We start from the raw sequence: 11922 nt of genomic DNA, 5'->3' as shown, positions 1-11922 counted from the left end.
AAGGTAGGGAACAGATGCTTATCATTCCTAAGAATGGAACCGTAATTCTCTTCCTGCTTCTCCCACCACCTTGAAAGAAACATCCCTCTTTCTTGGATGAGATGTCTCCTGCCTTCTCCTGAATCTGCAGTGACTCCACGGTGTGCAACAAGCTGCTTGGGATCAATGATGCCCAGGGCATCTGCTGCATCAGCACAAGATGAGAACTCAGACACAACCAATGAACTCGAGAGAAGAGTTTAAAGCTTGGCAGTTCACCCTCCCACAGGGTGACTAAATTGCATCAGTTAGGTGAGGAATGTTCTAGAGTGAAAGGAATCTCCTTTCCCTTGGATGCTTTTTGGTGTCTATTAAGCTATAAGTGACTCTTCTCCAATGTTTGTCTTTGAAAGTTCATGGCAAATCTGGAAGAGACAGCCTGATTTTACAGACTGATTCATTAACCCCTAGACATGCTCATTTCTTCCAGCATTTGACATCCAATAGAAAGAGGCTCGCTTTGCAACACCCAAGCCAAGACTTTGCAGCCCTCTCGGTGCAATTTCATATCAAGAATTAGTTTTGTTATTACTTTTGAATATATGCAGGATGATCAATATACTTTGCAGAGAAATATAAGCAGAACAAAGAGGTGTCAGCCGTGACAGTCTCACAGTCCAAATGCTGCGGAGGGAAGGGAGACAACGGGGGGCCCATCTGGTGACTAAGGATGGACATGAGAAAATTCAGCTTGCTGGGCATGAAAGATTAGGCAGTTCAGCCAAAGGCAGAAATTTAAAGGCGGGTTTTGAGGATGGGGGAAAAAAAATCCCTGGGAGTGTTTGGTCTGTATAAGGAGCACAGATATTGTCCCCAGACCATGGCACAAAGAAGACGCAGACAACCAGATGGTGGGCAAAAAGGACCACAGCTTTATTGAACAACTATAAAGAATAAGCGGACTGGATAGGAGTAAGTCCCCCTCCCCTAGACAGTGCGGGGCCTTGTTTGGGAGACACACCCTGCACCTTGTTTGGGAGACACACCCTGTCTCCAGAAGGCAGCCTGCTCCCTCTCTTTCATAGCTGACCCCCCAAAATGGCTTGGATCCTTCTAGGTCTTCGCACGCCCTGGACCGCGCAGCCAAGGGTTTGTGAAGTCCTGAAGCAGGTTTCATGACGAATCGTCCTCCCTGGGCTGTACAAACCACAACGGAGCGATGGGCCAATCACCTGTTTAACTATTTTATTTATTTATTTATTTGATTTATGTACTGCCCTTCCAAAATGGCTCAGGGCATTTTACAGTTAAAACAAACCACTAAAACAGGAAAGATCTAAAACAAATTAAAAACAATATAACAACTAACAATTTAAAAACATTTTAAAACAACAATTAAAACATTACAGCAATTAAAACCCTCGAAATCAGGTTTTAGATTTTAAAATAAACCAGATTTTAAAACCTCCCAAATTTAGGATGCTGAGTAAGCTTGGGTGAAGAGATGGGTTTTCAGGTGTTTTTTGAAAATTGCCAGAGATGAGTGGGATCGTATCTCAGCAGAGAGCACATTCTACAATCTCGGGGCAGCAACCGAGAAGGCCCGTCTCTGTGTAGCCACCAAACGAGCCGGCGGTAACTGGAGACGGAGCTCCTCAGATGACCTCAATGGGCGGTGGGGCTTGTAATGAAGAAGATGCTCTCTTAGATACCCAGGGCCTAAGCTGTTTAGGGCTTTGAAAGTTCTAACTAGCACTTTGTATTTTGCCTGGAAACCTATTGGCAGCCAGTGTAACTCCATCAGTAGAGGAGTAACATGATCTCTCCAAGATTACTCAGAGACCAACCTGGCTGCCACATTCTGAACCAATTGAAGTTTCCAGACCACACACAAAGGCAGCCCCACGTAGAGCGCATTACAAAAGTCCAGTCTGGAGGTTACCAACAGATGTACCACAGTTTACAGGTCATTGAACTCGAAAAAAGGGTGCAGCTGGCGTATCGGCCGGAGCTGATAGAAAGCACCCCTGGCAACCGCCTCAACCTGAGAAACCAGGGAGAGGTGTGAATCCAGAAGTACTCCCAGACTGAGAACCTGCTTTTTGGGGGGGAAGTGTGACCCCATCTAGAACAGGTAGATCAAAATCGTCTCAGGAGTTCTGACCCCACACAATAAGTACCTCCGTCTTATCTGGATTCAGCTTCAGTTTATTCTCCCTCATCCAGCCCATTACTGCTTCCAGGCAGGCATTTAGAGAGGATATGCCAGCTCCTGAAGAGGTTGGCATGAAGAAGTAAATCTGGGTGTCATCAGCGTACTGGTAACACCCAGCTCCAAATCCCCTGATGATCTCTCCCAGTGGTTTCATGTAGATCTTAAAAAGCATTGGAGAAAGTATGGAGCCTTGAGGGACACCATACTTAAGCTCAGATCTCAAAGAGCAACAGTCTCCAATCAACACCATGTGGAATCTGTCCGAGAAGTAGGAGCGGAACCACTGTAAAACATTGCCTCCCACCCACAACACTCTCAGACATTCCAGAAGGATACTGTGGTCATTAGTATTGAAGAGATCCAAAAGGATCAACAGAGTCACACTTCCTCAGTCAATTGCCAGTTGGAGATCATCCATCAGGCCGACCAAGGCAGTCTCCACCAGGTAGTCCACCCGAAAACCAGTTTGAAATGAGTCTAGATAATCAGTTTCCTCCAAGAGCGCCTGGAGCTGAGAGGCCACCACCCTCTCAATTACCTTGCCCAGCCATGGGAGGTTGGAAACAGGCCTATAATTGCTCAACTCTGAGGGATCTAATTCAGGCTTCTTTAGAAGAGGTCTAATGATTGCCCTCCCTCAGAGAAGCATTTATTATTTCTACCAGGCTGTCTACAACAGCCTCCCTGCTAGATTGAACAAGCCATGTTGGGCAAGGGTCAAGAGAACAAGTGGTAGGCTTCACCGCCCCAAGAAGCTTGTCCACATCCTCAGGAGTCACAAACTGAAACCGATCCAGTCAAATTGCATAAGAGGAATTGCTGGACACCTCCAGTTTAGGCATCAAATTAAATGTGCAGTCTCCTTCTAGATCGGCCTGAATCATAGAAACATAGGAACACAGGAAACTGCCATATACTGAGTCAGACCATTGGTCTATCTAGCTCAGTATTGTCTTCACAGACTGGCAGCGGCTTCTTCAAGGTTGCAGGCAGGAATCTCTCTCAGCCCTATCTTGGAGAAGCCAGGGAGGGAACTTGAAACCTTCTCCTCTTCCCAGAGTGGCTTCATCCTCTGCCTAAGGGGAATATTTTCCAGTACTCACACATCAAGTCTCCCATTCATATGCAACCACGGCAGTCCCTGCTTAGCTATGGGGACAAGTCATGCTTGCTACCACTAGACCAGCTCTCCTCTCCACAGATAAAATCTCCTAGAGATTTTATCTGCAAAAACTATCCAAGGGTGCTCACTGATGTTCCAACCCATCTAGTTACCACCCAACCCACACTGTCCATGCCACACGGGGAGGTGAGCCTCGCTTGACCTTCCTGACCCACCACTCTCCAACATCTCCATAAGCCCCTTCTGGATGTTAATGTAAATACAAATCACAGCCCACTTTAGACAAATGAACCCTGTCCGGATGGAATAAGTGGGGCAAATTGGCTGACAATCCTGGTTGTTCAAACACTGCCCCGCCCATAGTGACTAAGAGCCTGCCAATGGCCGCCGATATCTTACATTGGGCCCTTTCTATCCCTTTCAACAACTGAACCCCACGCCACACCTTATGCTGTAACCATTCAGTCCAAACTAAGCGGATCCTCAGCTCTATCTCCCAAAGTGAACTTCAGCACGTCAATAGGTGCCCGGCTCTAACCAACACCACGTTAAGCGTCAGAGGCCATCTCTGGTCAGAACATCTAGGGAGCCCCCTCAACCACCCTTCTAACATCCTCCTTACCCTGGGATCGCCTGTGCTGTCTCGCATGCCCTTGGCCTGCACTTCAAATGCTAGGGCCAAGACATAGCCATTCACAGTAGAAACAGCCTTACCAGCCTTACCAGAAAAGATGAGCATGCCGGGGACATGATCAGGGCCCAAATCTCCAAGGAAGGGCTGGGTCGAGTGCAGCCCGCACTCTGAAACTTTCATCATAAGGTGATAAGGCAGTGCCTGCAAAGTTGGAGACCGCCCTATGAATTATATCCAAATACTTGGCCAAAGCAGGCCCCCTGGCTGGCTGAGCACTCAATATAACCCCCATGTATATTGTGAAGCCGGAAAGTCAATTGTTCCATGTTTTCTCAACAGCTTTGTTTTTTGTGACTTCATGGTCCTTACATGACTCTCCTTCTTTGTATTTAACTTTGGGTTCCTGAAAAAGTAGGGAGAAGATATCTACAAATTCCCCCTTAAGGATTTCCCCCCTTGTTGCAGGTAGCAAATGGTTGCTTAATGGGAGGCCCACAGCACCATATGGGGTATGTTGCAATGAAGGCAGAACCCGCCTGGGGTAGAAGCCTGCTTCCTGGGTATTACTCCCCATAGCTGGGGTTGAGGGCGGCACAACACCCTGCCAAACTTGAGCAGCCATGCCATGTGTGTTGAGTGAAGTTCCTGCACCCAGCATAGGCCCAGGCACCCATGACTGCATCATTGGTGCCCACCAAGGGGCAAAGCCACAGCCCCTGGAGGCAGGTATCAGCCAGGGAAATGGTGGCCACTGGCCGGTACCGCCGTGCGGTGCAATTGTATCCTGCTCACCCAGTTGACTAGGGCCTGGTGGCTCCACTGTACTGGATCCCCCTGCATTCAGAGGCGCCACAGCCACCGCGATGGTCTCCTCAGGAATCGACACAGGATTGCTGGGGCTGGCAAACCCTACCGAAGATGTCGCTTGTTCAATCACCTATCAGACGGAGATTTGAGCAACTGCACTCTGGCCGCACCATGCGTGCACTTCTTAGATTTGCTTGGCACTCCAGAAGGCACAGCCCCTTTCTCAGGCAGTACTGCTTTAGTATGCTCGATCGCTCCCACCCTCTGGATGATGCCTCAAATTAAAGCCATCTCCCCATCATCTTCATCAGAAGAGGAGGACTGGGGTGGAGGCTGCCTAACACCTAAACCTAAGTATGTAGTACACTGCTCTGGGCTCCTTAGAGGAAGAGCGGGATATTAAAAGTGAATGAATGAATGAATGAATGAATAACGTGCCTAATAAGTTGGCCACCAGTCTAACCCTTGGCCTTTTTTGGAGGCATGGCTGGCAAAGAAAGAAAACGAGGCGGGGGAGGTAGACAATGCCTGCTGGTTCCATGAAAATCCCCTGTGAAATGCCTCAAGGTGCCACAAACAAAGCCAGAAACGGTAGGGAACCCCCACACAAACTGTTGGCCTCCAAGCCCAAATGACCCCTTCACTCAGCTGCTAAGACCAAAGAAGCCTCGGGAGAAACACCAAGCTAACAGAGCTAACGGAGCGACCGCAGCTGCCTCCCAAACCAGAGTAATAGGAACGGGGTGGGGAGCAGCCAACGGCCACCAAATCGGCTGTGCTGACAGCTGATGACGCAGGGACACATGGCATTGTCACCTGCCCAGGGCCCAGGCTCCGCACAGCTCTAGGTGAAGGTAGAGGAGTGAACCCAAAGAGCTCCTCCCCGGCTGAAATCCCACTCCAAACTGAGAGTTTGGGGCAGGAAAATGTCGAAAAGGCTACCTAAGCCCTGCCCCCAAAGCAATGAGGCCCCAATGGCTGCTTCTTCGGGCGTCGTGCAAAGGGCCGGGACAAATCGCCCTCCCCTGAGCACGAGGCAAGGGGAGGGGGCATTGCACAGATATTGCTTCACATATCAACTCAGACAATATTACTTCTGTACTAAAGGAGCCACACTAGCTAGCAATATGTTTCTGGGCAAAATGCAAAGTGCTGGTTGTAACTTATAAAGCTCTAAACAACTTAGACCCTGGGTATTTCAAAGAACATCTTTGCCATGGGCCCCACTGCCCATTGAGATCATCTGGAGAGCTTCGTCTGCAGTTGCCACCCATTTGTTGGGTGGATACGCGGGGACTGGCCTTCCTGTTGCTGCCCTGAGACTCTGGGGTGTGTTCCTTGATTTAATAAGAGCCTCTCGATCTCTGACAACTTTTTAAAAGTCTCTCTTTAACTGGACTGGATTTTTAAATTGTTTTAAAGTCTTCATTTTTAATCTGTTTTTTGTTGTTGTAAACTGCTCAGAGATGGAAGTTGGGGCAGTCGATAAATATGAAAAAAGAAATAAATAAATGTTTGCATTTATTGAATTTAAGAGTTCTTGGAGAGAACTAGACTAGGATAATTGGGGTTTTGGTTTTTTTGGGCCTTTTAAATTTTTATGGATTTTACAATAGCTTTTACATTCAAATTACATTCCTTTATCTAATTCTACACATAAGGAAATATTGATTTCCTGCTTGCCTATCTGTGCAGTTCACGTTAACTATTTATATAAACCATTGCTATAATGATTCAAAACATACATACTCCACAATGCTACTCAATTTTACCCTACCCAACCTACTGTTATTACTATATTTCAAACCCTGCTGAAAGGTCCATATTGGGAAAAATAGATCTTTAAGTAAAGCAAAAATGGTTCCCAATCTTCCTTAAAACATTCCAGATTTTCATCTCTTATAAGTGTAAGCTTTGCCATCTCAGCATATTCCAAAATTGTTATCAACCAGTCTTGTTTTGAGGGCATTTTAGTGTCTTTCGATTTTTGTGCATATACTATCCTGGCCACCATGGTTGCATACATAATAAATGTTGAATTTCTTCAGGAGAACTCTCTTTCAATTATTCCCAGCAGGAAGGATTCTGGCCTCTTAAGAAATGTCACTTTAAAGATTTTCTTCAACTCATTGTATATCAAATCCCAAAAGGCCTTTGCCTTCCCGCATGACCACCACATATGGAAAAAAGTTCCTTCATATTTTCCACATTTCCAACATTTGTTTGAAACATTTTTATACTTTAATGCTATTTTTTTCCAGTGTCGGATTTCACCTGTACATCATCTTATAATAATTTTCTTTTAAAGTATAACATGCAGTAAACTTTAAATCAGTTTTCCATAATTTTTCCCAAGCAGCCATCTCTATATTATGACCCACATCTCAAGCCCATTTTATCACAGTTGTTTTAACCACTTCATCTCTTGTCTCCTCCAAAAGCAACAACTTATACATTTTAGAGATTAATTTTTCATCATTTTCACACAGCTCCTTCTCAAATCTTGACATTTGATCCACAAGCCAACCTTAAGACCCTTTTTATAAATTTCATTTAGCTGATGATACTGAAACCAATTACTAACCAAATTTTGTACTTCATTTAAATTATTTAATTTACAGCCCTTCTCTTGAAAACATAACAAATTCCTATAAGTACCCCATTCAGATTGCATATTTGTCTCCTTACGTGCCAAAGCCTCAGTTGGGGATACCCATAGTGGAGTTTTACACTCCAACCATTTTTTATATTTTGCCCCATCTCCCATCAGACTCCTTCTTACACAGTGATTAAGAAAGTCTTTATGCACTTTGCTTTAATCTTACCACAAGTATGAGTGCCAGCCAAACCTTCTATCAAATCCTTCCAAATCAAGTATTCTGGGATTTCTTAATGTTATCCATTCCTTCAACCATGTCAAACAAACAGCATCAAAATACAGCCTTATATCCGGCAGGGTAAGACCACCTCTTTCTTTAGCATCTGTTAAATTTTTAAATTTAATTCTTGGACTTTCCCCTTGCCAAACAAATTTAGTTATATCCTATTATTATTATTATTATTATTATTATTATTATTATTATTATTATTATTATTATTATTATTTTATTTATTATTTCTATACCGCCCTTCCAAAAATGGCTCAGAGAGGTTTACACAGAGAAATAATAAATAAATAGGATGGATCCCTGTCCCCAAAGGGCTCACATTCTAAAAAGAAATGTAAGACACACACCAGCAACAGTCACTGGAAGTACTGTGCTGGGGGTGGATAGGGCCAGTTACTCTCCCCCTGCTAAATAAAGAGAATCACCACGGTAAAAGGTGCTCCTTTGCCAAGTTAGCAGGGGTCATTTTGCCATTGCTTGAAACAGGTTAGCGTATTAATTATAGGAATAGTCTGAAAAAGAAGCAACATTTTAGGTGAAACATTCATCTTCACAACTGAAATTCTTCCCATTAAAGATAAGTTCATTCTAGTCCATCTTTGCAAATCAATTCTTACTGTATTCCATATTTTAATATAATTATTTGAACACAATAAAGAGTTTTTATTTGTCAACCAGATGCCCAAATTTTTGATTTTCTTCTCCACTTTCAATTCACTTATCTCATAAAGTTTATCATTTGATTTCTGGTCCATATTTTTTTGTCAACACTTTCGTTTTGCTCTTATTGATATAAAACTCGGCCAGTTGGCCACATTGTTCTATTTTTTTCCAAGAGCCTTCCAACCTTTCCTAATGGATTTTCCAGAAAAAAACACCACATCATCTGTGAAGGATCTGAGTTTATACTCCTGTTTTCCTACTTTTGGGCCTTCTATTTGGTCTTCTTCTCTAATGTTTCTACAAAGCACTTCCAGAACTAATATAAAAAGTAATGGGGAAAGCAGACAACCTTGTGTAGTTCCTTTTTGTATTTACAGTTATTTGATAGTTCTCCATTTATAATTATTTTGGCATATTGCTCCAAATATATTGTCTTAATAGCCCTAATAAAATTAATACCAACTCCCATTGCATCCAATAACTTCCACATAAACTGCCAGGAGACATTGTCAAATGCTTTCTCTGCATCCAAAAAGATCATAGCTATCAGTTTGTCACTATGTTTTTCATAGTACTCCAATACATTCAAGACTATTCTCACATTCTTGTGACAATGGTTTGTTCTTAGCATCCATAACAACAATAATTGTAAATTTCCTCAGTGTTCACACTTATTGTGCTGTGCCCTTCTCCCTACCTCTCCATTTGTTACCATGAAGTTGTTAGGGATGCACAGACATATGTACAAACCAACACATGGACACAAAAATAGACACAGAGCACGGATCTCATAAGACAATTTTTCATGAGGAAAGTATGTTTCCAATCAAATTCTGTTCTTCGATTCAAGGTAAAATCGAATTGCAGAACCAACAAATTAATTCCTCCTATCACCCAAATATCTATATGGATGATTCCAGTAACATTTTGAGGCCCAATTTGCTGGGAAAAATAGGTCTCAAAAAGACACAGCATTCCTGTCATGCCCCCACTTGAGGACATTGGAGAGGAGTGGGGAGCAAGGGACTCACCAGAAAGTGCGGAGGAGACTGAGGAAGAACAGGCTGGTGATTTGAATGGGGAAATAGTTGAGACAGGCCAGGGCGAGTGTTTGTCACAGAGGGGGCAGCAGGGCTGGGTGATCTTGGGAGAGAAGGATCAGGATCTGAGAGAGAGATGGAATGGCCACTATCTCCTTGAGGATGCAGGCGGGGAAAACGTCAACAGCAGTTGAGGGAATTATGGAGAATTAGTCGACTGAAAAGAAGACAGCAGGTGCCATAGGAAAATCTATGGCAGCTGGCGGGGGTGGAGTGTTGATTAACTACACGTGGCTGCAGACTATAAATCTGGCAGACTGTGCCTTGAACAAACTGCTGGAAACAACACATCTAATCTGCCTTGAGCTTTTGTCGGACAGTTTGTGACTCTGGAGTGGGTGTCTGAAGTTTTACTGGAAAGCCTGAGTTATCAGATATGCACTGGGTCTATGGTGCTTTCGCTCCTCATTTCTGTATCCATAGTGAGACTGGTAAAACTTATCATTTATCAGTAAAGCTGAATCTTTAATGGAAAACTTCCCTGGAAAAACAGGAGAGCTGGTCTACTAATTGGGATTGGCCGGTAGACCAGCCCTCCATCCCGGACAGCTAAGACCAGTCCTCTGAGGTGGGCAGACAGAGCAGTGGGCTGGTCTACCCAAAGATCCAACTTTAAAGGGAATGATTCCTCACCTATATATAGCCTAGCCATAGAAATCATGGTAGACCTACAGGAGTTCAAACAAGTTCATCTGACATCTTTGGATCACATGCCTAAAGGAATCTGCAGCATTATAATTAACACGATGAAGCTAGAATATTTGAGCACAAATGTAGACATCATAACCGGGTTTCTAATGGGTGTTCTTCTTCTGCTCCAGGGACTTGTTCCTCCTTGAAAACCCTCTGGAGTAGGACCTTCATACTTTGCCTAGATTGTCTCCTCTTCTTTCTCCCAACCAAGAAATAAATGAAAGGGTTAACACTGCTGTTTAAGGAGGTGCTTAAATGCAGGCATTCCTTTAAATAGTTGAAATTAACAGGAAACTGAAAATAAACAACGATTAGGTAAACAGCATTAAGTGGAAAAGCAAATAAGAGATAGAAGAGGAGGCTAAGCAGGACAACAATTAAGATTTTTCCCCGCCTATGCTGTTGTGATTTAAAGCAGACTCGAATGAACAGTATGAAAGTAGAGATAATAATGAATGGAAGGCAGAAAACGGTATTTACAATAAATTGATAAGTGATTGCTTCAAAATACCAATTCAGAGACATAAGGAGAACGATGGGAATCCCATTAAATACAGAAGAGAGAACCCATATGAACACACAGACAATGGTGGACAGTTTTGGTGGCCGGTGGCATCGATACCAAATTGGGAAGAGGACAGACACACACCTGTCCACACTAATGGCTGTCAGTAGAAGTTGACCAATGCTGTAAAATACTAGGGAAAGTATATATAATATATTAAAACTAATCCATAAAATGTAAGTAGGGAATTTTTGACATAAAATTATCAAAGACAAAGGCAATGATATGAGGAGTCCAAAGTCAGCCACAGCCAAGTTCAGGATATAGGTAGTGAAAGGATTCCTCTTGATGCGGAAGCCAAGGAGCCAGATGACAGTTCCATTCCCCACAAGTCCCAATATGCAGACAACACAAATGAAGAAATTGAGAGAAAGTTTTATATTGCCTGTACATATTTCTGGAATTTTCCTGGGATAACTATTATTGACTGAGTTCCAAGTCTTATTGGATGTTGTATTATCTTCCATGGGGGACAAGTATGTCAGAGTTAAGTTCTCTTCTTTTCCTCCTGTTACTTGAAAAGAAACATATGGATTCAGTTCTTGCTCCTAAGCCAAACAAGTATGTACAGTATGTACTGTATGTGTGTATGTATGTATTTATTTATTTAACATATTTATTTAAGATATTGATTAACTTATTGACAACAATTCTATTGTTGGTCCCATGCATTGTTGCTTGGCGGATCTGTTCCACTTCTGTGAAATCCTGCACAATTGCACCTGCACCATCAGCTCACAATGGAAGTATATGTTCAGTGTGAAATTGTACAGGACTTCATGGGAGTGTAAAAGATCTACCTTTGCAGCAGGCCTGGAGTTTACATTCTTGCAAGCAATACAGGCAGAGTTTGTTTCCATACTGTATTTGCTATGCAGAAACCCAGCTAGTATTCCCATCAGTTTCCACTTTAGCAGAGGCCATCTGGCATTAGCACTGTTCAATGAAGAGCTGTGGCAGTGGTGCAGCTAGGACAGAAGGAGCCTGTGTCCACTTAACCAAAACTATGTTGCACGTGCCACTCCTGCCACTCTCTGCTGTCACCTGTGCTGCCACTTTGCTGGCTGGTTTGGGGGTTGCTTCAAAGGAGGAAAGTTGACTGGGACCTCCCTGCAAAGAGGCACCTTTTACCGTGGTGATTCTCTTTATTTAGCAGGGGGAGAGTAACTGGCCCTATCCACCCCCAGCACAGGACCTCCAGTGACTGTTGCTAGTGTCTACCTTGTGTTTCTTTTAGATTGTGAGCCCTTGGGGG

General features: G+C 43.5%; 1 protein-coding gene across 1 annotated transcript; it reads right to left on the bottom strand.

Moving 5' to 3' along the window:
- Positions 1–10189: 10189 nt before the first annotated feature.
- On the bottom strand, positions 10190–11134 carry LOC128323247 (mas-related G-protein coupled receptor member H-like). The gene has a single exon (XM_053245976.1). It carries the CDS (start codon positions 11132–11134, stop codon positions 10190–10192), a length of 945 nt encoding a protein of 314 aa, XP_053101951.1.
- Between the last annotated feature and the right edge of the window lie 788 nt (positions 11135–11922).

This window comes from Hemicordylus capensis, chromosome 4 (genome assembly GCF_027244095.1).
Source record: "Hemicordylus capensis ecotype Gifberg chromosome 4, rHemCap1.1.pri, whole genome shotgun sequence".
Taxonomy (NCBI): Eukaryota; Metazoa; Chordata; class Lepidosauria; order Squamata; family Cordylidae; genus Hemicordylus; species Hemicordylus capensis.
Note: the sequence above shows the minus strand (reverse complement) of the source record. Positions and strands in the feature narration are given on the sequence as shown.

Excerpts from the sequence above, each read along its gene's own strand:
- LOC128323247 (XM_053245976.1), bottom strand. The coding sequence starts at position 11,134 with ATGGAAGATAATACAACATCCAATAAGACTTGGAACTCAGTCAATAAT.